At 41.7% G+C, this 25,755-nt stretch overlaps 1 protein-coding gene across 2 annotated transcripts in view; it reads right to left on the reverse strand.

Annotated features, from left to right (window-relative positions):
* bcl9l (bcl9 like) overlaps positions 1–25,755 on the reverse strand; it is a 36,744-nt gene that overhangs the window by 1,758 nt on the left and 9,231 nt on the right. The window contains exons 2-8 of one of the 2 annotated variants that reach the window (XM_074679748.1): positions 8,019–8,093; positions 7,394–7,827; positions 4,017–4,139; positions 3,527–3,698; positions 3,307–3,391; positions 524–2,936; positions 179–433 (exon numbers count right to left, since the gene is read on the reverse strand). In XM_074679748.1, the coding sequence (XP_074535849.1) occupies positions 179–433; positions 524–2,936; positions 3,307–3,391; positions 3,527–3,698; positions 4,017–4,139; positions 7,394–7,733 (3,388 nt within the window). In that variant the 5' untranslated portion in view covers positions 7,734–7,827; positions 8,019–8,093. Of the gene's footprint in view, positions 1–178; positions 434–523; positions 2,937–3,306; positions 3,392–3,526; positions 3,702–4,016; positions 4,140–7,393; positions 7,828–8,018; positions 8,094–25,755 lie in introns of both variants that reach the window. The other variant, XM_074679747.1, reaches the window with a different exon arrangement.

Below are 25,755 nucleotides of genomic sequence, written 5' to 3' on the forward strand. Positions count from 1 at the left end.
AAAAGCTGTAATATGAAAATTTACAGTCACAAAGACCAAGAGACAAAAACTTTTTTGTTCAGTCTGTTCAACCCTGCAAATGACACTTTTAACTTATCTCATCTACCTGTTTCTCTTGGCATACTGCTAAACTGTAATAGATGTTTTCTGCCTATGTCGGCATTTGTCGTTTTCTTACCCCCAATGCTGACACCGGACAGAAGTGGTCGCTCTGGCAGCATCTCATCATCAGATGTGGCGATGGTTTTGATAGCATCATGATAAAGGGGAGTGGAACTAGGCATCGCGTACTTGGACATTTGGGACATGATGAGAGATAAAGGATTCTGAGATGGTGGAGCATCAGGGGAGGAAGTAAATGGCATACTGGGATTCATAGATCCAGGCTGGCTGATGGGGGTAGAATTGGAACTCCGCGGGGGAAGTGATTGGCCTGTGGAAAGAGCAATAAAAACTGATTTATGTCACAGAAATTTAAGTAAGAATGTTGTTATTTTTCTTAATCATCTTGGGTCCTGAGTACCTGTCTCTGCAGAATTACTTCCTCCGTTGCCCACTACTTTCCCACTGATTGGGCCACCTGGACTTGGAAGAGCAGTTTTAGGCGATGCCCAGCCTGGAGAGCCCAAGGCCATTGCTGGGGACTTGAGTCGTCCAGGAGAGGCAGATGGGGAGTGCAGCACAAGGTTGGAAGACCCCATTACCTGGGGAGATTTCATGGAAGTAGAGGAAGGAGTCCCTGCTCCAGAGGCAGGGGGAAGAGGAGGATGATGCCCAGCAGAGGAGATCTGTGAGGGAGACTTAAGTCCTGGAGCAGAGGGAGACGGTAGAAGAGGAGATGGCTCCTGGTTGAGGGATGGAGACTTGAGCTGATGAGAAGGAGGCACTGAAGGAGAGGTGAGGGGATTTACATTGATTGATAGATCAGAGTGGTGCCGAGGACCTAGGTCTGCTCCCCTGAGACCTCCAGGCATTGGCATATGACTCAGCCGTGACATACCTCCCATCTGATTTGGACTTTGCTGGTCAGGTCCAAACATCTCGGGGCCATGCTGCTGAAGGTATGGCCCATCCACCGGTCCTCCAGAGAAAGGACCTTGATTAGGGAACTGGAAGGGGCCATCAGGTCCTGGGATCATTCCCTTATTTACCCCTCTTCCATTCTGTGAAGCCCTGATTCGTGAGATCTCTCCAGGGCTAAACATCTCATTCAGAGGTCCCCCTCCTGGGGGACCCCCTCTGAGCTTCTGAGATAGCATCATCTGTTGTTGTTGCTGAACATTCATCTGTGGGTTCATGTTCATCGCTATATTCCCTCCTAAAGGAGAATCGACCAGGTCTCTCATCTGAGGACCTGCTCCAGGAGAACCCATCATCTCCCGTGAGCCAGGAAAGTCAATAGGATCCCCACGGTTTGAGGGTGGACCTCGGCCCATTCCCAAATTGGGAAAGTCTGGGCCTACTGAGTTATCTATACTTCTTGCTCCAAGGTTGCCCTGTTGTTGCTGTTTAACGAGTCTTTCAAGCTCAAACCTGGGAAGCCCCTGCAACTGACGTTTCTCCATGATGCGACACATTTCCTCACGTGTTAGCAAGTGATCCAGGTCACCTTGCAAGTGTTGAGGAGGTCCACCAGGATAGCAGCCATGAAATGGACCTCCACCTCCCATGCTGTTGGGCATATCATCTATCCAAATCATCCCTGGTCTAGTAGGCCTTTGGGGTCCAAGACCCTCCATTGACAAAACTCCCCCTGTATTACCAGGGAATGCTCCCCCACCAGGAGGTCCTCTGGGCACTTGGCTGATGAACCTTGGTCCACGAGGTCCTTCTTGGTGCATTTCCATCATACGCACATTTCCACCCATTCCTCCCCCCATCATATTTCCAGGACCCCACTGCTGGTCTCCAGGCTTGCTGTGGTAGGGAGGAGGGGGTCCTCTCATCATCATGTGACCCCCATGCATGCCCATCTCGCTCATCATTCTTAAGTGCTGGGGGTGTGTGGGGGGCTGCATTTCCTGCTGCCGTCTCTTCTCCATGTAATATTCCTCCTGGAGTTTCCTCCAGGCCATCTGCTCTGGCGTCAGTCCTTCTGGTCCAAGTAAGGGACCCATGTCGACCCCGGGGGAAGACATTTGGTGATGGGGGTGCTGTGGTAAGTTATGGTGTGGATCCATTTGAGGGCTGTCCAGAGCAGGCCCACCAAGGGACTGTGTCTGAGAAATTATGGATTGAAGAGGTTCTTCGTATTTCTTCATCCCTCCCATTGGAGCCAATGCTGCTGGAAGCATATTTCCACCAATCTTACCAGAGTTATTGGTACCGTTGTCATTGTCTTCAAGCATTCCACCTCTGTCAGTATTGTTGGTATTATTCAGATTGGAGGAGTTATTACTACCATCGTTATTGGAGCTAACAGTGTCTGCGGGGCCTCCACCTGCCCCACTGCGCAGAAGCAGCCTCTCTATGTCTCTGAGAGTCTGTAAAGAGCGCTCCCTGTGCTCCAGCTGCTCTTTGGAAAGACCATCCGAGCTCCCTTGGCCAGTCCTCTGGATTGTTTCACTCTGTAGGTGTGCGGACAGGATGGAGGGGCTCCCAGATGGGGAAACAGTAGCAACTGGATGATTAGTACCCCCTGCACCTTGCCCATCCACAGATCCGGGTAGTGCGCCTGTAGATGTGTTTGCACTCCCTCCCTCTGATTTATGGGCAGCAGTGCTGTTATTGCTGGAAGCTCCACAAGGTCTGGTCTGAGAAGATTCATTATCAGAGTGTCCTGCTGATGATGGTGTCCCTGCAGGGTGCATTTGTCCTCCGACACCTGCAGAGGCTGGCCGTGGAGTCCCACTTTGGGATTTAGGGGTGCCAGTGGGTGGAGAACTGCTGGAGTTAACTTTCTCAGGTAGGTTGGAAAGCTTCCCTGATGAGTGGCTCTGTGACAGATGAGAAAAAGAAAATAATCATTTTATCAAAATGCAACTTCAACAAGGAAAACTAAATCATTATCTCTATTTAGAAAAAATAAACGGTTTGTACTGTTCTGTAATGCTAATTGTAGTATCTTGCATACAGTTAGATATGTTACTAAACGGCTAAGACAACTCATGACACATTTCACTTTTTTCTGTTCCAGACTTTGCATCAGTCAGCACAAGAGGGGGTTTCTGCAACCAAAATAACTAAACAAATTGACTTCCTATGTTTGCATGTGGTCTCAAGGGTTAAAAATAAAACCCTGTGAACTCCTGCATGCTTTGACACATATTCAAAATTTGAATATCCTGCAAGCTGTGGATATCTGACCTGCTCCAGCTTGGTGCGTGGGACATTTTGCTGGTGAAACAGAAGGATGGAATCAGTCTGTCCTTTTATTACGGCCTCTGCAGCACTGTCAAACAAAAAGAGCAAACAAAGATATGCATTTTGTGCCATACTAAATTGTTTCACAGTAAATAAAATATGTAAACATCTTCCCTTCTGATGTCAGAAAGGTTCATCCACATGTCAGGCTTTTGACACCCACCTGTTGGCAAGGCTGGTTGTGAAGACATACACCACTTGCTGTGAAGGCTGAGGCGGCTCTGCCTTTAAACCTGGACCCACGCTGCATCCCATGACAGCAGCCCCAGGTTCAGACATGGGCCCTGCAGACAGACGATCAGAGAGGCCCTGGATGGGACCTGCCAGCCCACACTCTCCTGAGGGAAATAACAAGCATGCTCCCTTAACTTCTTTATAAGACATCCTGATTTTCTGTTGCAGCTCAAATGCTTCCCACATATCAACACTAGATGGAGCCAAAACACATGGAAAGTCAAAACGCAAACAGTGTGGCATTCACAGCCTGGATTCAGGATCTGAAAATATCCATGGATACTTCATTGTTCAGGTCTTTTTTTTCTCAGAGAAGGCCAAGTGAGGCATGATGGGGGATTTGAACAATAAACTCACACAGCTTCCAGTTTTAGACACATTAGTGAGGGTATTTTTGTTTAAGCGGCAGTTAGACTCACGGGGGGCCGCAGTGCGTGGCTTGTCTTCATCTTCTTCTGTGTCAGGTCCAGAGCACCATTCATCTCCACTGTATGGCTGTTTCTTCTCCAGAACACAGCGTCGCTTACTGCGCATGACACCTTCTAGAAAAACACAACACAAACACACACACGTAAGAAAAAGCGCAAAATAATCCTTCAAGTCCATATTTGTAGCAATTTAAAGCTCACGAGGATGTTAAATGTCTAAAAGTATATCAAAAATTAATTCTTAACCACAGTCATGTCATGTAGAGCAGGGGGTCTCAAACTTTTTTAGACCAAGGAGTCCTTTTAGGTGAAATGTTTTTCCAAGGACCCCCTCATTACCATGATATAGATTAGCATACTTTAGTCCAATGAAATAATGTACTGTGCTGTTCTTTGCAATACAGACTTAGGCTACATTTGTATTTTACAAGCAATTCCTTTTGTTAATTATGAGTAAATGTTGGTTACAAAGTGCTATTGTTTTGATGTTAATTTTTGTTGTTGTTGTTTTCATTGTTGTGCACTATGAAGTAATTGACATGTCACAATCATATCAAAAGTAATCTTATGGCACAAAACTAAATTGGACTGAAGTATTAGAAAAATAGCTGATTTTATTGGTGCAAGAGATGCCAGTTTGTTGATATGTTTTTCAGTGATGTAGCACACTTTTACAATCATTTTTAAATTATACCACTAGGGACAAGTACCTTTCACATTTGAAAAGATATGGTACCAATGCCCAGTACCTGGCAATCAGTATCGGAACTCAAAGGTACCAATTTTTGGTACTTTAGTGTGTTTTTATGTGGTAAAAAATGTCAATTTATTTAATAATATATTTTTTTTTTCAATTTAACATATCTATTCTTCAGTATGTAACCTTGTAATGTTGTGTTTATGTCCAGCATGGAAAATCACCGACTCTTCCACTCATTCCCAGTAACAAGGATGCAATTAGGTACCTAAACATGGTACCTTTTAGCCGCGTTTTCACAAAGCAGTCCGGTTCTGTTCAGTACTGTTTGGCACGGTTTGGTACAGTTGAGCCTGATCCCGTTTGCATTTCCACGGCAAAGCTATGCCCTTTCGTGGTAGGCAGCTGTTAAACAAAAGCATGACACCGTAGCAATGCGACACAGTTTACCCCACTAATAAATCCAACGAAGAAGAAAAACGCAACACAGTAAACAAAGAGCATAGATGGAAGACATGCAGCATTTCGTCCTCTCTGTGATTGGCATGTAGCTCTTCGATACAAAGTGCAATCAAGCTTTTGTTTCAGAGAAGTCTGTGTGCCACCAGGAGAAATACAGCTGCCACCGGGGTAAGTGATGATTGCTCGGACCAATCAACGGTCTGCAGTGTTGTAGCTCCACCTTCTGCGGGTGGATCGGTTCAGTCTGGCACCCATACGAAAGGGTCTCAAAAGGTGGGGCGGCTCCTCCCCAATTATTTTGGGATCTGTCCCGGGATAAGTCAGTGGAAATGCCATAAAATGTGCGCCGTACTGAGATGAACCGAACCAGACTGCTTGGTGGAAACGCGGCTATTGATTATACAAGAATCGGTACCTGGTACTTGTGACAGAATTCAGTTGGTACCTATATAAGTACCTGATTTCCAACCCATCCCTATATACCGCGGACCCCTAGGCTATGGTTTACAGACCCCTGGATATTCTGGGACCCTACTTTCAGAATCACTGATGAGGAGCTGTAAATTGTGTCCACCAAAGTACCACCAAATTTTTCCTTTAGCCAAACTTTGGATTTTTCAAAGCCTTTCAAGAAAAACTCGGGTTATAAACCCATTTCTGAATATTTTTCTCAACTGACCTGATCCTGTTGGTATGACCAGAAATTACACTCATGCTGTCTGCCTTCTCATTTTTGTGGTTTTTAGTGAAAAGTTGATACAAAGATCAGTGATGTACTTAGTTGAAGTAGTTCAGAGACTTTCTCATCATTCTAACTGTCTATCTTTTTGCACCATCTTAAATGTAAAACAAATCAGTGGACGCAGGATTTTCAGAAACATCCTGAACTTTCTCATATTACATAATTGTGATTTTTTTGGATGCACACACACACCTTGTCCACCGGTGGGTGCAAACAGCTGCAAGTAGTCTGTGCAGCTGCTACATTTTCATAAAGTAAGAGAAGCAGAACAAACTGGTGATAGCAAAGAAAAACAAGCTGAAAATAGCCCCTGATTATCACCGCATACTTTGGGGATCTCTACAAACAACAAGAGTGGAGTTTTTCAGGTTCATTACTCAACAAGCTACTGACTTTGTGGCATAAAGCCGTCCACTAAACACATCAGAAGATGTTGGGTAACCACAGACAAAAGACTGTGAGTGTACACAGAGGAAGAGGAAAGTCAGAGAAAAGGAGAGCAGAGAGAGGTCTGCTGAAAGAGCTGACCTCTTATCTTCAATGAGTGTGTTTGTTAGCAGTTACCCAATCGCTATAGCGAGTTAAGGAGTTACATCTGCTGCGTGTTCTCTAAAAGGCCTACAGTTTGGTCGCAGAAGCATTCAAAGAAAAGAAGAGGCAGGCTGGTAGTGTGTGCAAAGGTGGAGGGTTAAACAGAGGCAGAAGATTTCCCTTGAAACGATCCACCCTATCTTTCATTCTCTTCCTCTTTCAGCCTCTGTGGTTCTTTGTGTTTGAACCACACCTCTCCCTCTGTGTGACAAGGTGCGCTGTTGTGTGTGTGAACGTGTGTGTGTTTAAATAAGAGATTTCAAGTCACGAACAGGAGGCCCAGATATGTTTCACAAAATCAGAATAATTTCATCTACGGTCAACGCTCATGTGATCACATGAACACTTCAATAAGCAACAGCAAACAGATGCAAATCGAACACTTAGCACTTAACCGCATCAACGAAACCCACTCACACACACACACACACACACACACAAGAACACAAACACGGTCTTCCCACCCACTCACTGTCTCCTGCTTTAATAACAACCTCTTAGTTTTTGCAACCTCATGACCCGTCTCTCTTTCTGAGCTCTACAGAAAGCAAAGATGCTTTTTTTCTGAGACACGTCACTTCAGCGCAGGCACAGCACACTATCAAAAAGCTGGGGGAAATTCTGCCGCTCCACTGAAAGGTCAGGGCATTTCAGAAAGAGAGAAAACAAGTTCTTCTGTCCTCTCGGTCCTTACATCCACTTCCTGCTGTGGAGGAGGTGAGTACACGTAATCTGGTATTTCGAGTTAAGATTTGGCTGATACGAAGGGAAAGGAAGTGAACTTCTGCATACTCAGAACAGAAACACATACCCTGTGTGTGCATGTGTGTGTGTTTCAGATGCTGACACCGTTTCCCCTCTGCATGCATGTCTTACCTCCTTTGGCATCTGTCTCCAGCGCTTGAGGAATGGCATTTCTTGAATCACCAGAGTCGATGGAGACACTCCGCTCCCGCTTCGATTTGGTTTTCAGCATCCCTCCAACACTGCTCACCGATTGGCTGACGGCCTTCAGCCCAGGGTTGCCAGGGGAGATCTGGTTGGTTTTGACTCCATGGCTCCCGGCACCGACGCCCTTTGGACCCAGGTGGCTGGCTGCTCCTTGCTGCTGCTGCTGCTGCTGCTGAGCCTGCTGGTTCACACCGGCGGGTATCTGGGATCTGCTGTCACTGCTGACCTGTTTGCCATGATTGGCCAGTTTATTGTCTGTGTGCATTTGATTGGCTGGTGACAAGTGGAGGTCTGGTTTGGAGAATTTGTGGTGTGTGTATTTCTTTGTCAGTGGGGGTCACATTGCTTCCCTGGAGGCACTGATGGAGAAAAGAAGAATCAGAAAGGAGAATTTTAATATTTTCTGTTTCAGTGACACACATCTGCACACTGGAGAAGAAGTAATCACAGATGTATAAATAAATATCACAGAGAGTCTGTGCTGAGTGGATCACCACAATCTGGTTCCAGTTAAAGCTTTTAAAATAAACTTCTCCGCCTGTTGACTCACCTCATCTCACCCAGACGCTCAACTGACACACTGCCATGCTGCTCTTTAGGACACTTCACTGACCACACATTGGACCTGAGGGAAACCAGCAGAGTAATATCATCAGTGGAGACGGATAGCAATCTTTACAGCCTGTGTTATCTCTCACAGAGTGTGTCCTCAGCCTGTGGGTCAACATCAACTTCATGAGCAAAGACAAAAAACCAGAGGAGATCAAAGAGATTGATCAGGCCGCAGAGACGCAGAGAGAGCTGTTCCTTTAAGAGACCGAGGGCAAAGACTGGGTTCATGCAGGGGGAGGGACCTGCAAACCAGAAGTAGCTGAGCTGAGTGTTAGGTCCCTCCCCTGACCAAACACTTTGAAACCACAAAAACTCCACCACACATTCCACAACACGCTCTGAAGCAATACCTGTCCTCTCCCTCACACACACACACATACACACACAGACTCACTCTGTTCCTCTCTTCCATTTTAAGCTCCAACTGGCAAAAACGAAACACCCGCTCATTAGAGATCTTCGTTTAAGCCAATGCAGACTCAACACTCAACCTCAGGGGTGTGTCACACCTTTTGTTTTTGGTCCAGTGTAAAGAGATGTGGTACACTCAAAAATGTGTGTCAACTTCTGAATTTGAATCAATCTTTTTAATGTGTGAAACATTTTTTTTTTTAGCCACTGAAGAAATACCTATGAGTGATTCTATGATAAGGGAAACATTTCAGGTTTACAAAAAAGTGCTTTTTTGTTTCATATTCTATATGATTACAAATGTTACACCTGGAATGTACTTAATTCATTAGTTGGCAAGCTTAATCTTTAATGTATTCTTAAATATTTAAGTTACAGAAAGAATTTGGAGCATAATTTTGTAATTTTGTCAACCTTGTTATGGACAAAAGTTGTGACTATTTTTTTCCAACATAAACCCATATAATACTGAATTTAGAGTTATTAAACATTTCTATGCAAAACTACGCTCCCTAGAAACGTCCCTCATCATTTATATCACAGATTAGACAAAATTTTAAAGAATTATGGCACAAAAATCACATGTAATATGGTTGACATTTTCTCAATTTTTTGGCCCTTGTGCTAACTGCAGACCTTGGACATGGCATCACCTGACCTCCATCACCTTGTATTTCTGTGAATTTTCTTCACAGTTTGGTTTTTCAAAAACGTTTACAGTAGGAACACCAAAAAATGTTTGTAACACAGTTGACAAACAATTAATGCGTCCCATATACAGACATTTGTTTTGATGAAATATTGATGAGGAGGAGTTAAAATATGCCACACTTTCTTCAAGGTTCCCACCAAAAAGGATGTGACTTCAATTGAATTGAGTCATGTGACACTGGACCAAACCATTGCTGATTTATAGGGTTTTTTTCAATGCGTAACACGGTTGACACCGATTCCTCGGAAACACATAAAATAAATTATTTTATCCATAAAAATTATCAAAATAGTTTCTAAAACATCTTTTTCATGTTCAATGATTATAAAAATAAACACAAACATGTATTTTAGTGTTAATTTTGAAGAGCAAACTTGACACTTGAGAAATCGGACAGCACCAAAACTGAAAATTCCAATACATGATTTACATCTTTAGCTAAATAAATTATGGAACCTGTTAACTTTCTGTATTAGATAAAAGTGAAATTTCACCCAAATGACCCGCTGAAAAATTGGTCATTGCTTGGAAATTAATACATCGTAAAACTGATAAGTGTATCCCATGGACATGAAATGTACCCCTAATCATAGAATCACTCTTGGACCCATCTTGACAGCTAACAGAGCTACCTGTGTCTTCCTCCTCCTTCCTTCCTAGTTTTACCTGTGTTTTGCAGGTTTGTATTTGGTTGAAACTTCACAAAAGTTAATCCTTGGAAGACTGAGGTGAAATTTAAATTGTTTTCTGTCAGATTTCTGAAGTTAATTTCAGTATTTACAAAGTTATAGACAGTTAAAACTAACAGTATTTTCCCACCTCCGGAGCAGGCTATGCTAGGCTGCCTGTCTGCCTCTCAAGGTAAAAAAAAAGGGTTTTGTACCCCCGAGCGTTGTCTGTCAGGCATGTCGCTAGGGTCCTTTAATATTGTTGGAGAAGGCTCCCACACATGTTTTACAGGTTCAAGATGGTATTGTAAAATATTTTGTTGTTGTTGTTATAATTAATTTGTTTGAGACTATTTATTTACTTAAGAATATCTCTGTTGACTCATCTTGACAACCAGCGGAGCTTCCTGTGTCTACAGTTCCACAGTTTCATTTAGCAGATGCTTTTGTCCAAAGCAACATACAACACAAGCAAGAATTTGGACAGAAGGAAAAACTTCTTTTTTAAGGTAGTGTAGAATAACCTAGCCAATGAACCACAACTAATCGCTGCAACAATATACTTCAACCTTCAACAACATTTAGTAATAGTGCTGAAAAATCATTAAGAGCTGAGTCTTGGACCTTCTGACTTATTCTATCCCTGACGGCAAAGAGGAGAAGGCTCAGATTAAGTGCCTATGTGTTCCCTGAACAGAAGAGCCTTCAGACATCTCTTAAAGTAGAAAGGGACTCTGCGGATCGTATAGAGTTAGGTAATTCATTCCACCATTTAGGCACAACAGAGGAGAAGATGTCTGGCTAGAGATTTGGAGCCGCATCGGGCTGGGGGCACCAGGTCTTTCACAAGCAGAGCGTAGCCGGCGAGAAGGAACATAGACCTGGATGGGGATCTCAGGTAGGCAGGAGCCGTTCTTGTCGATGTTTTGTGAGCCAGAAGAAGAGCTTTGAATTTGTCTTCCTCCCAAATGAGTTTTACCTGAGTATCACAGGATTCATTTTGTTATTAAGGTTCTATTCCTGGGACCTGTAACAGAGACCTCAGTGAGGCGGTGGTGTTGAGGTTTGTTGGTGATGTTGGGGAATAAAAACAGCCTCACTGAGAAGAGATCTAGGTCAACATTAAGTTTAGAGAACACTTCCTTGTTCTCAAAGTTTCATTCTGGGTTCAAGTCCATAGCTGCAAGCTGACGCCCTTTTGACACCACCACCTGCCTGTGTCTATAACCCCCGGCGTCTGATTTTAACCTTTACAGCTGTGGTAAGTTACTCTGAGTCAAAGAATTCAACTACAGCACACAAGCGTATTGTTTCCTTGCAGCACGTCCCTCAAAAGCTTCTCTGGCTTTAAAGAGTTCGCCAGTATATGCAGGTTTCAACAGGACCTCTCCACACCTGCTGCTGGTGAACAATAGCTGGTCAAACTGACATCACAGCCTGTTCAGAAACACCGAGCAGAGATATCTGGCAGACGTGATGCAGCTCTCGTGTAAACATTTCCACTGGTTTCCATTTTTGGCCGATGAGCCAATCCCAGCAGAGTAAGTCAGGTCGGGTCAGCTGTCCTGCTCCAACAGAACCATCTGTACCACTCACTCACCTTGACAGGTAATGGTAAACACAATGCTGTAATTAGTCATTAACTCACACAGGCTCAAGTCAGAACAGAGAGGAGCCTTGTTCTCTCGCCGAGGACTTCATCACTCATTAACTCAAACGGGGACAGTCAGACGTCGCTTTGTTGACAAAGTGTGACTCACTACATTTGTGCAACACAAACTGGAGGCAGTCTAATCATACGCTGAGTCGCTGACCTTCTAGTGGACACTTAAGGAAAGATAGGTCAATCTGAAGTGAGCAGCAGGCTGGTGGATATCTGGGACACTCACTGTCGTTTCTGCTGGAGTTGATCTGATCAACAAGGTAGCGTGAGGGGAGGCCTGGAGGAGCAGAGTCCAGTTTGGACTAACTTTGAAGCAGAAACTCTTCTCGGGTCTCACTTGAACATTTTGTAAAGCTGAAGTTAAGCCCCACACTGCCATTATCCCCACTCCTCCTTTCCACGTGTGGGAAGCTTTTATTTATGTAATCAGCCACAAGGACATTACAGAGACTTTTGAACAGCTAACGCCTTTTTCAGACTGGCTAAGAGAGGGGTTTTAGGTTCTGTAAGAGGTAAACAAACCAACATCAGAACATGATAATGAAAGACAAGCTGCCTATGAGTATTATGGGTAGTAGCTCAATTTGATTCTGTCTTAACTGTTGTTTTGTAAGCATGATAAATTTATCTGCCCAGCTACATCCTCCAAACAAAGTTTTCTGTACAAGCAAAGAAAGTTTATTTGTAAAGCTCAGTTTACAGACTTTAAAAACACTTTATTTATAAAACTCTGAGAGCCCAGTTTGTGCAGACAAAGGCTCTCCAAATTAAAAACTCCAAAAGTTTCAATGTAACACAGCATTTTATGTGCTCTTTTTTTTGGGATGCACTATCGGTATTGGTCATTTTCATCATATCAGTATCGGCCGATATTAACTCATTAGCTGCTGGCATTTTCAGAGCATCTTAAAGCTATGGTCTACAGTCTGAAACCCAGTTTGGCTGATGAGACGCATTTGAAAAACGCAGCCTCATTCAACCCCACCATCCGTGTTCTAAGATCCCGCCCCCCAGCTCGTATCGCCCTTCTTTGCCTCCTAACAAAACACCCCGTCCAACAGAGCAAGAAGCCGGCTGGCAGAAAATGTAACAAACAAGACAGTCATCCTCCTTGTAACACACAGTGGTAGCTTTTTCAATTGGACCGGCGCGATCAAAACCATGAATTAGCCAGTGAAGCAGGTCTGGTGTTGCCACTGCCAGCTGATCAGAGCAGAGCCGACTGTGGGCGAGGCTTTACCTTTCTTGGCGTGTCGTCACCAGCTCAGTTTACAATGCTAAAGATGTGTGGCTAACTTATGCTAAAGTCTATTGAAAGAGCAGACCCGTTCCGACCAGCAGCATTCAGTCATTAGCCAGAATAGGCACAGACTAACCAGAGTTATTCAGCTGACATCTCCCACGGTGGTAAACAAGGTCGTTACCTGTTCAACAGAAACTCAGCTGTCTCGGCGTCAGTCTTCAGTCCCAAATCCCTCTGCAGCTTTTTCCACCACTCATACATTTCTCCAATATTCAGACTCTGTTGGCACCTGTATTGCTCATAATTCTTCCTTGCTTCAGCCTTTTCCTTGAAACTTTTTTGTTTTCTTCCCTTCCCTGTGGAGGGTAACAGTAACAGCTTCCTGGTTTCGGTCTTCTCTGGCTCCATGATGCTTCGGTAGCTGAGCAACTAGCTGACGTGAGAGGGGTAGTGGGGAAGGACGAGGTGGGACCATGTGCATGACGGTGTGAAGCGAGGGAGACATGCCATGCGCAGTTCGGATTGGTCAACTAGTATGCAGCTTTGCAGCGGATGGATTTTTTTCGTTCTTTTTGGAATTTATATTGTGTAGATTGGACCATAGGACCATAACAGCCCTATAAACTGTGTTATTAAGATGTCCAAAGCCTCTAAATTGTACACCGTAGCTTTAAACAATCTTTCAAGACCCCAATAATATTGTTTTCTATGACTATGTAAATAACAAAACTACCTAAGAGGAGTTGACTCTCTTCTTGGATGACCCTCTTCCTGTTTTTGATTAAAAAAAAAAAATAAACGTACTTTTTTGATCATGTTCACCCTGGGCGCTCCATCCTTTGATCCTCTCCATGGTCATGTTTTCTCACTGCCCTGCTCTCTCTCTCTGAACCACCTCGACACATCATCTCAGATTGTTTTTTTTTTTAATTTTGTTTTTTTTATTGGTTATATCGGTTATAACAACAATATTAACACCGGATATTGGTATTGGCCAGATTTTTTATATTGGTGCATACCTACATTTTTTGCTTAGCACCAAGAAATCAAACTCTATCCACTTAGATCACGTGTTGTAGATGTAAAAAAAGGGAAAAACCCAACTCTATTCAAAGGTGTTAAAAAGTGATGTAATGCATAATCATCAGCAGGACAGACAGAAGCAACATCTCCATCACCAGCTTTCATATTTTGTTTTTTAAAAAAGGTGTCAAGCAATCAGAGCCACCTCAAGTACCAACAGTAAACCTAATTGGTGTCATCTGCATTCATTACACCCCGACCTCAACGCCCGCACGTAACAAGACATTTAACAGGCAAGCTTTAGAAATGATTAGTGCTTAATTATGGTGACATTTGAATGATGGAATTAAATCAAATCAACCGGGCTGCGATGCAATTAATCTGCAATAAAGTCATGGCTGTAAAATCAGAGTTAATGTCCCCTGAGGGAGGTGTTCTGGGTTTCTCTCCCACTTTCCCAGTCGAGCAGTTTTTGATGCTCGTTTTCAGTCAAGCTTCTGAGTTCACACTATGTGACTGAAACTCTCCATCTGGCCTCAGACTGAAACTTTTCTCACCCTGTAGATCAGGGGTCTGCAACCTGCGGCTCTTTGACTCCTTTGCGGTGGCTCCTTATAGCTTTAAAATAATATTATTGAAATAAAGAATTTTCATTCTTCTTACAGAGGGTATGGATGATTAAAAACATGACACTAAATAAAATCATGCGTAAACATTCTCTTGAAATAAATATTCATCACATCTGACAATAAAGCCTGCCACCGCTCTACTTCACCTCCTACAACATCAACAGCCCACCGACTTTCCATGCACCTGTGGCTAACCTCAAGTTTTACATTATTTAAACAAATGTTTTAAAATTACAATAATTTTTGAAAGTTGTGGGGGTTTTTTTGCCTGAACGTTTGGCAATTTTTTTAATTGCTTAAAAAAATATATTTTTTTAAGTATTTTAAAATTTCAATATTTTTTGATATATCTAATTTCCTAAAATTTAAAAAAGGAATTTTGAATTACTTTTTAAATTATTGCAATTTTGCTTTTTAATTTTTTATTATCAATAACTTTTTGAAAGTTGTGGTTTTTTCCTGAACACTGGCAATTTTTTTAATTGCTTCAAAACATTAAATTTTTGTAAATATTTTAAAATTTCTTTCTTTCTTTTTTTTTTCAAATTTCAGAAATTTAAGAAAGGAATTTTACTTTTAGCAAATATCTTTAACTACAAAAATTTTGTACATTTCAGCAGATTTTTTCAATACCCATTTTTTTTAACTGCAACTATCTAAAATTTCAAATTTGAATTTTATTTTATTTTATTTATTTATTTTCTAATTTCTGCAAATTTATAAAAATACATTAAACCCGGACATCAGTTGTACAAATTAATTGATTAAAAAAACTTCTCGTTTCAATTATTACTGACTAGGTTTTTACTTTGTTTAGAAGTTTATACACTTTATAGTCTTTTTTTGTGAAGATAAAGTAGATTTTGTGTGACTTTAATTCAGGTGAGCTGTGGCAAAAAAATGGCTCCTATGAAAGTAAAGTTTGCAGACCCATGCTGTAGACCTTCTTTCAACAGTTTAACACCTTTTCCAAATCAGGAAAACACAAAGCTCTACAATATTTTTATCTATGCAGAGTGAAGACACTCTTTGGACATGTCTGTCAGCCTTTGAGGGAATAAGCGACAGAGATATGAACAGTTGATGAATCTGGTTTACCCTAATCTCACTTTGTAAACGCACACAATGAAACAGTGTGCTGAAATAAACCTCTGATAAGCTTGTCATGGAGAGGTTGTTGGCTCCTGATGACTAAAACCTGGAGTGTACACAGACTGACTAATCACAGCATCACCTGGACTTAGGAGCAGCCGACAAATTACAGAGAAAAGATGCTTTAGAAAGAACTGCAGCTTCAAAAATACGACTTGAGTAGACTTTGACTTTCTATTTCCTGTCAGATTTACACTGATGTTCCCCGCTCAGCGGCTACCAGGTCAACCTAGTTGTTAGATAAGTGGCTGGATAAAAATAAACACAGAATTCAAAAGAATGTAACCAGATCAGTGCAGGGCTGCCGGTAACACACAGGTTTATTGTCAGAGTTAGTAATGGTTCCTTTATTGCAGATAATAGATTTGGTTGTCACCAGTGATTCATACAGAGACCTCTGCACGCTACTAAAAACCGACTGCTGCTCGACTTCAGCTGCTTAATCACCTTCAAATTAAACTAAATGTGCTATTATTATTTCTCATGGAAGGTCAAAGAATCTAAGATAGAAGTGCCATAGCTTAACAAATGTGCATATCAACACAATCTTCAAGCTGAGCTTTATTAAAACATAGGAAAAGTGACGACATGGAGCAGACGGAGGCTAATCAGAGGTGTAATGGGCTGTCACTGTAAAGATTAACGGGCTGTGTGTAGCTTTAGCTGATGGTGTAGAGATCAAGTTGAGATGGTTGCTGTGTCCATCCTTTGGGAAATAATCTTTTCCTAACACACAGCCTTACACTAAAACCTAGTTCCTTGCTTTCTGCTGAGGCACCAGGTGTTCCATCTACAACCTGTGAATTCTGTCTTTCCCTGAGACACTTCAATACAGACTTGACTCTGAATCAAACACCTTTTTGCATATGTAAGGAACCTTTTCCCCAAAATTTTTACAGTCAAACTTTTTGGGTTTTGTACAATTCCTTCCTGTTATCCCAAGAATGTTAACAAACAAGTCTGTCTGAGGCCAAACAACTTCATACATGAAATGTCCTCTCAGTAGGCTGAGGCTGTCTGACAGGAAATGTGTCTCTAGTTTAAGCTGTATCACTTTAAATATCTGCGTGTACCTCACTTCTTTAAGATTCACACTGTGCCAAAAAAGGATTCACATCAGGCCGTAATTCAAGGCCCATTTTTATTCACATTACATAATACCACCACTTGAGTTCTATCTGTAAAGTGTCAGATATATGACTCAGGCTCCGTTTTCATCCTAACTTTCAATCTACAGTGAGCAACTTCCTGTGTTGATTTTGGTGCCCCCTGTGGACAAACCTCTTATTCCCTCACTGATCCCATCATGTAGGTTTAGTGGCGATAAAATCTCACTTGCCTACTTTCAAAAGCCAAACTTGTCCCTCACTCTGAGTGTCTACTGTCAAAAAGGTGAATAAGGGGCTGTTTACACGACAACGGTTTTAGGATTAAACGCAAAAGCCTTCAGCCTCTTGTTTACGCGAACTTTTTAAAAACCGCCCTGAGAGTGATTTTTGTTGAAACGCTGCAGCCACCATTGCCGTGAGAACAGCAAGCTAGCGTTTTCAGTGGAAACACTGACGTCACGCTTAGCTTTGAGCATACAACACTGAAACAGTACCAGGAATGCTTAATATTGATTTCTTTTTTTGCCAATATGCAGATAGTTAGCCACTTACTTAGTTGATACCAACATTTATTCTGTGCACATTATGTGTACAGTATAAGTAAGCATCTGTATTGGAAGTAGCATATTGTTAGGGATGGGTACCTTTCACATTTGAAATAATATGGTACCAATTCCAGGTACCTGGTAATCCTTTTTTGTACTTTTTTGTAGGGATGCACGATATTGGATTTTTGCCGATATCCGTTATGCCAATATATCGAAACCCCTTTTGGCCGATACCGATACCGATAACCACAAGTTTGTTTGTTTTTTTCACTGTAAAGAAAGCTAAGTCTATCCTGTACTGGCATTTATATGTTACTCTCATTATGACGGTCTTATTTGTTTAAGAAACACACATAAAATAAGACAAAAAACATTTGATTTTACCATAAATAAGAAAGGTATTATTTTTTCAAACTCAAGACATTCAGCATTGAAATACAGAAAAATAATTTCTTTAGATCACATGAACTTTAAATGTACAATGCATTTTTAAACATAACCAAGTTGCATTTGATTATTTTAGAGCGTCTGTAACAACCTGGTGACAGACACAGAGCTCTGCAGTGCAAATAAATGAAGTGCTACATTTTATTTAAGGAGCTTATTTTTTCAGATGGAAAATAATAATAATCCTAACTGAATAGCACCTTATCGGCTGTGCATATCGGCAGAAATTTTCACATCTGCCGATACCGATAAACGTGTTTTTAAGCTTTTGTCAGCCGATACCGATACTGTGCCGATAATATTGTGCATCCCTACTTTTTTGTGTTTAAGAGTTAAAAAATATCAGTTTTTTTAATGATAAAATAAACATATTTTTTCAATTAAACATGTTTATTTTTCAATATATAACCTTGTAATGCTGTGTTCATGTCCAGCATGAAAAATCGCCAACTCTTCCACTCTCTCACAGTCACAAGGATGCATTTCGGTACCTAAACATGGTACCTTTTGATTTTACATAAATCGGTACCCGGTACTTTTGACAGAATTTGGTCGGTACCTATAAAAGTACCTAATTCGGTACCCATCCCAACATATTGTATCATGGTACATACTCTAATTACATTTGTTATGTAATCATTTTTTGTGAAAAATAGGAAAAATATTAACTTGGAACTATATTTCTTTATGACCATTGCTTTTAAACAAAAAAAAAATCTTAAAGATAAATCCTACTTGAAAGCTGGATGGTGCTCTTCCTGAGAAAATCATAACAGTACCCACAACCAGGGCAAATTTGGCCAATTTCATAATTGAAAGTCAGTAAACAGAACCTCCATTCACAGGGAACATAGAAGAAGTGCAACTGTGCAGCAATTACACCCAAATTGAATAAAAAAGTTTACTTTGGAAAATGGTAAATGTGCCCAAATCATAAACTGTATAAACATGGACGAAGCATTCCCAACGTCACCCGTCTGTTCCTGAAACTGTGAAATGAAGCCAATCCAGCCACATTCGCCATGACACCATCTGTGAGTTTTTCTTCGAGCAGCTACAGGGCGCCCAGCGGTCACGTGACCTGAGCTGTGTCTCTGATTGGAAAATCAAATGATCCTAAAAACTTCTAAACCGCAGAGATAGAAAAAAAGGCACTCACCGTACAGTGTGTGCCGATAGTGAAATCAGCGATTTAGACCCAAACTGTTTTTTGAACCAGGCTGTAAATATGTTTTCAATGCCGTAAAACTACGTTTTCATGGCTTGGTGTGTACGTGACTTCTGGTCTTTCTGCAGCCAGCCTCAAGTGGATTCTCAATGAATAGCAACATTTAACACTGCCGCATAGGCTTCATTTTTACTAACCAGATGTTGCCCCTTGGCCTAAATGTGTCAGATACATGTACCTTACAGACTGCTGCTTAAATTCAAGTTTACCTTAAAACAGGAGCCAAATATGGGACTGCTCAATCTGAGCTGTGCAAACAAAATCACAAAAAGTGCAAAAAATGTCTGCAGTTTCAGCTCATTATTTTATCAGTTCATTATCTCAGTGGAATTGGGTGTGTTGGTCGATATCCGATATTTCATTTTTAAGACAATATCGGCCAATACCAATAACATATAGAGCATCCCTAAACAGTACCGTTGTTATGATTGCGCTTGTGCTGCTCAATCTGTTCAATCTGCTGACTGTCCTTCAACAAAATGTGCATCTGTGGTTAGAAGCATTCAAACTTATCATACAGAAGTCATCACTCATGTTGCTGATAATCTTGGTTACTTAAGTTGATCATGAAGAGGCACAAGTCCGTCTCACAACTCCTCACAGCAGATCCAAGTCTTTGATACAGTGGTGGTCAAAATGATGAGAGCTCTTGACATATTTTAAGAGGTTACACTTATTTTTGTTGTATTGACCATTAAAATACCCATAAAACAAACAAAATATCTACAAAGTCATCATTATGCTTGATAAACCACAGGCTGGAGCCATCATAGGGGGATTTAGGTCATTTTACTAAGTAATAGGAGCAATGAAAATGATAGAGAGGCCCCCTCAGGTCTGGATCTCGAGCTCATCCAGCAGATTTGGGTGGGTTTGAACATTCATAGGCTTTGGCTTGAGTTGCAGAAAACATGGGATAACTTTGACGTGTTACTGTAACTGCTGCAAAAGGTGGACAAAACAAAAATTAAAGTTCAAAGTAGATTAAAAAAACAGCAGGGGTGATATTTTTTTTTGCTAAGAGCATCCACCCGGGCAGGTGGCCACCTCTACACGAGATATCAGATTATGTCATTATGGGATATTGCAAATGCAGATATTGAACTGCAGAGACTGTTAAGTCTCTAACTGACAATAAAAGCTTGTGTATGAACAGGTCATACTCATCAGGGAACAGATATTTACTTTGTCAGAGTGTGAAGTAAACAATATTGGATTCCCCGCAATTGAGAAGGGATTGGCATTTCAGGGAAAAATGATATTCGATAGTCAAAGCTTACCGTTTGCAGATTGTTCGAATAGTGCACCTGGACTGGATTGATAAAACTGTTGGGATCTCATTGGTTTTGGAGGGTCCAGTAAGTTCCTTTGCATCCCGTTTGGTGAAGCAGTAAAACACGAGCTGGAGAAAAACTTTAATGTTCTGTGTGTCTTAGACTAACATTAAACAAAGAGGAGTTTATGTTAAAGTACAGCCAACCTTTAAAGAGCAAAGTCTCCATCAGAGACAGGAAATCAATGTGCCGTTGGGATCACACAAGCACATCATTGTCTGATATCTAGCACAGTAATGTACAGACATGCAGCATGTGGCGCAGTGTTTAAAACCTGAGCTAATGTGTGAAGGTATAAAATCTATCCCAGTTTGTTGTTTATGAAGATTTCCAAAATCTACAGCTCTCCAAACAAGCATCAATACTTTTATAACTTTCATAGTTCAAAGAAATGCTCTCACTGTCAAGATCTATACCATTTATTTTGAAGCACTCCCCAAACAAACAAATCACAGCGTCCTCACGAGACGAGAGCGTGCAGAGAAAGTGAAAATATGAGAGCCGTATTAAAATGTTAATGCCCTGATCTATAGTGTTTGGTGTTATTTGCGTTGAGTATATGAGAACACTATCAGCCTTTCATAAAAAAACATGTTAATGTTTGATGAGTTAGTCCTTTTACAGCAGATATCAGCTGGGTATAATGCTTACACAGAAGCCCTCTGTTATCAAATCAACAAATGTGTTTTGGGCATGAAATCTCCATTTCCATTTTCTCGTTTGACATTTTCACGAGTACTTTGGGAAACAAATTCAATTTTAACAGTTGGAGCTTGTCCAGGTGCGTCAACTTGCAGCTCCAAATAAATTAGGGAAATAATTCGATGGGTTTGAATATCCAAATGTGGTTTGAGCTTAGGATAAGGAATGTCTTTGAGGGCAGTGATGAGGAGTACATTTGCACACAAAGAAAGAAAACCCACAAAAAAATCCTTAAACATCAGCGGAAACACTCAGCAGTGTTCTCTGTACAGCCTGGAGGTCGGATTGATTTAAATTTATTTGCCTGAAGCCTTTTTCCTTTAACCGTGGAAAATACTGATTCGCTATGTCATGTTAAATTCTGGATCCACAATCGCTTGTGTAAGAGTATATACGTCTGTGTGCCCACAGTGAGAGGTTGAGCTCATATTTAGTCCCAGTGGGTCACACAGTGCTCTGTATTTTTAGAGCGCGCTGGTATTAATAGACCCGGAGAGCCCTGAGAAGTCAGGGCCGGCAGTGAGAACAAAATAAGACGCCAAGTCCAAAACACAGATGCCACAGTGCTCCTCTGTGGACCGACACCAGTAAACACTGAGGCCAAACTGTTTAACGCAGCTGATGAATGAATAATGTGGATGACGCAGAAGGGCACACAGAGATTCACAGTTGAGACGGTTTCTGCATCAGATGCTTAACGAACTGCATTTTCTCATGGCGCCAGCTGAAGAAGAAGAAGAAAATAAGTTAAATAAGCCGGCCAAGGCCACAGATAACGCAACATGTATGACTGCTAACAAAATAAGAAGAGGGGGAATTCAGAAGTCAGAAGATTGGAATACTTATCACTTTATTTATTACCTCTGTGTAACGATTTCTAAATGAGTTAATGCTCCCCATCACTAACTCAGAGCCATCTTCAATAAAGCAGGATGTTCATTCTGGAAATTAGCTTCTCATAATGTTTTATGACGTTCACGCACGCTATGCTTTACGGTACTGCTACCATGTGATTGACGGTCACTGTTACATGAAGATGGCAAAAATTAATGCTTGGGAATTCTAGTGAATAAATCTCAATCCTAAAATGACTTATGTTTTTTTCTATTTTTTACACTGTTAACATCAATCTTTAGTTAAAATGTTGGGTGTCCGAACTAAAAGTGAGCAGATTTCTGATCGTGAGGTGAACGTGTGTCAGAGTAGGATGACACTTCTCGCTGCTTTGAATGTTTTTTCAAAAAGTCACACAAGAGAGAGATTTTTCATGCTCTTTTAACTCTTTAAAGATGGTATGAGGAGGATCTGTTTTAATTGGACTGCCTCGCCACCTTGTGGCCCGGTGTCTCCGCACACTGCCGTAAATCACTTTTAGCTAGGCGCTTGTTTGTTTTGGAATTAAATGGAGATTCAATTGAAACAAATTTTCTTTGTTCAAAACAACTTTTTACTGGATACAACGGGCTGAGGTAAGGCATTTATCAGTAGTTGCGCTACAGTTTGAAATGTGACGTCAATGTAGTAGCCGTCAATGTAGTAGCCGTCTATATGTAGCGCTATCGGCAGCCCGGTGCTCCAATATACCTGTAGCTAACGTGACAACAAGTAAACACTGTCAGTTTGTAATAGACTCTCAAGTTTGAACAGACCACTGCAGAGTAACTGTTGACTGTGGGTTGGAATGGACATTAGCACAAACAGATTAGCCCATGTGTTAGCCTTTGGCTCAGGCTGTATCACTCTCCCGTTTCGCTTTCTTCTGCTCTTCTGTCCTTTATCTGTCTGACAGTTAGGCTCCTGTGTCAACCATCACTACAAAATTAATCACAGAAATTGTTTTTAGCAGAGAAAAACACAGATGTCTGCCAAACTTCGTCAGCTCGACTCGATCAGGAAGCAAAGAAGTAGAATTTTAAATAACCTGTAACCTGTAATATTGGTGCTGATAATCTCATTTTAAAGTTTGGATTACAATCAGGCATATCTAGAAGGTAGACTTTTGCGAGATCACTTAGAAACTCCTCACAGCCTCTTTCAAAAACCCATTAAAACATGGGCTCTCCCATCTTAAAAGTGCTATCTAAATTACCGTTACTCCTCAACAGTTTGAGCTAACGGAAAACAAACACATGATTCATGGGTGACAAAGAGATTCCCCCAAAAGCAGAAATATCTTGCTCTGTTCTTTGTTCCTGGGTGTTTTCTTGTTCTCAAACTTTTGACTCAAATTCAGGGTTCAAAACTAACAGCTACACTTCATGATTTGTCTGTCTGATTTGGAGAAATTGGTTTACTCAATTACGACAATTTTGTAGCATGGCAACAATGAAGAAGGCTTTAGGAAAGCTGTCCATTCATGAGAACGTGGTCTTGTAGGGGAAGCCTTAAAGAGACAGTACCTCAAATGAATCAGAATGATAATGAAAGAGGGTTTCCACAGAAACCAGTGTGAGATTAGTAAAGAGTTTTTAAAGATGTAATTCATGTCAAGCTAATACTGAGGTATCAAAAGAGCAACATGAAGCCTGAAAATTAGCATAGTACCCCCACTTTAAAGTAGTTAACATACACCCTCATTACAGGTTCATTACAACCTGTCAGTGAAAGGAAAACAACACACCTCTGATGGGTTTTTCCCTTCACCCCTGTAAGTCACACCGTGTGGGCTGTGTAAATGCTGTTCTGAGTTTACACCAAAGGTTTCAAACCCCCAAATTATCACCCTCGCCCTCATTCTCTATCAAGTTAGACAAGCTGAGTGTTTCTGGATGATCCAGCTGCTGTACTTCAGGACAAAGATTCTCAAATGGTGTAATGTCAAGCCTCGCCGCTGACTCTTCATGAATATCACATCCAAAATCTTGCTGAGTAATAACAGCTGATAAAGATGAACGAGAGGGTGTTGGAGTTTGGATAAACTACTGCTTAGTTTTCCTCTACTGAACCAAGCCTTTTGAGTTTTCTAAACATTCGCAAAACTCAAACTATGGGGGATGAAACTTTGGCCACCTGGGAAGCCACCTAAATTCGATATTTGGAGCTCAGCAGCAATAAGGACTTCACTGCATGAGTGTTGGCGCTTAAAGAGACTGATGTAGAATAAACCTGCTGGCAGAGAAAACGGCAGAGTCCTGTTTCTGTCTCCTGTGGTTCAAATCCCACCAACGGGAATAAGAAAAGCATGCATCAAAGCATAATAAGCTATGCTAAAAAAGAATAATTTAAACAAAATACACAGCCACCGCTAAACAAACCGTCCCTCCTGTAGTTTATCGCTCTCAGCTGAAATACATTTTGAATAAAAGTTGAATTTGAGGCGGACACTGAGTGCTTCTGTCAGCTGCTATGAGCTGTGTTTATCCACGATATTCGACTGAAGAAAAATGAACACGGACGATGACAGGCACGCTCTGTTCAGAAGTTTAAGGACGTTAAATCAGCTTCCGAGCCCGTGCCAGCTTTCAGTCATGGAAAACCAACTGAGACCAATAATGTGGAGCTGCTTCCAAGTGACAGCCATCAGTTACATTTCAAGTGATTATTGGTGCCAGCACTCACTACATTACAGCCTTCAGATTCTTTGAAGAATGAAGTTTTAGATGTTAAAAATATTTCTCTCATGGGGATCTTAACAATGTGACCGCTGAAAGGTCACGTAATTGGAAAGCACCAGCCACCCATGTTTGATTTTATAGCAACAGATTCCAGATAATGAAGTGAGAAAGAAGTGATTCTGTCTTTCTGCACAATGGATTTAGATTTCAACTCATAGTTTTAAAGTGATACTCTGGGATGGAACAAGTTGGGTCCTATCACAAGGTTTAGGGCAGAAATTACCCCTACAGCAGTGTTTTTGTGCAGCAGAAGCCCAGAGCGCTTGCACCAAACACCCCCTCCCTGCTCCTCTGCTGGTTTCCTCTGCACTCAGACGGGGCCATTTTTTACTTGACCAAAAAGACAAATAAACGGACTCCCACCGAAAAAAATCTGATATCGGTCTGCATTCATGCTTTATTTAGAACATTTTCAGTGCGTTAAGGGGGCTTCACACCGCCACGCAGCAACGCGCCACCTCCAGTCATTTTTAATGAGGGTTGGGCGGCAGACGGCAGGCGGTTTTGGCTGTGGCGGTAGGACCCAGAAGCGGTTGCCGCCCACGTGCACGCGCACAGATTTTCCCCTGCCACCCGGAGTCCAGCGTGTTGAACTTTCTGGCGGCAACCGCCTGGGAACAGTCAATCACATCGAAGGGTAAAGAAAACTCGGAAATAGCAGGCTTCGCGGGGCAAAACGAGCAATGGAGGAGCTAATACTTCTGGTATCTGAATATCCAGAGCTCTACAATAATAATTAAATCTTTCATATGCACATTATGCAGTAAACAGAAACTATAAGGTACTATTAGGGGGTACGTGTTTTTGAGTTTGCTGAATCACCTCTACGTCACTGCCGCCTGTTACCCCATGCTCATGCCGCGGCGGCAAGAGCCGCTTTGAAAAACGCTCTGCATTTCAGGGGCCTCTGCTGGCAGAGAAGCGGTTTTCAGGGCGGTTACTGCACGGTGGTGTGAAGGGCGCTTTACTTTCAAACAAAAACACAGCCAAATAAGGCTCTAGTTCTCGTCGTGTCTCTTCGTCCTGGCAGACTACCTGCGTTTGTTTACATCTGGCACGCCGCGCGTGCAGACTGATACACTAAGCAGCGAGCGCCTCATACCCAGCTGTGGCTCTGCAGTGGAGATAGCGCTGTTTTACGACATGAAAATGTTCTAAATAAAACATGAATGCAGACCGATACCAGATTTTT

The sequence above is a fragment of the Halichoeres trimaculatus genome, unplaced genomic scaffold (genome assembly GCF_033239565.1).
Source record: "Halichoeres trimaculatus isolate MK-OKI-2021-1 unplaced genomic scaffold, fHalTri1.1 fHalTri1_scaffold_9, whole genome shotgun sequence".
NCBI lineage: Eukaryota > Metazoa > Chordata > Actinopteri > Labriformes > Labridae > Halichoeres > Halichoeres trimaculatus.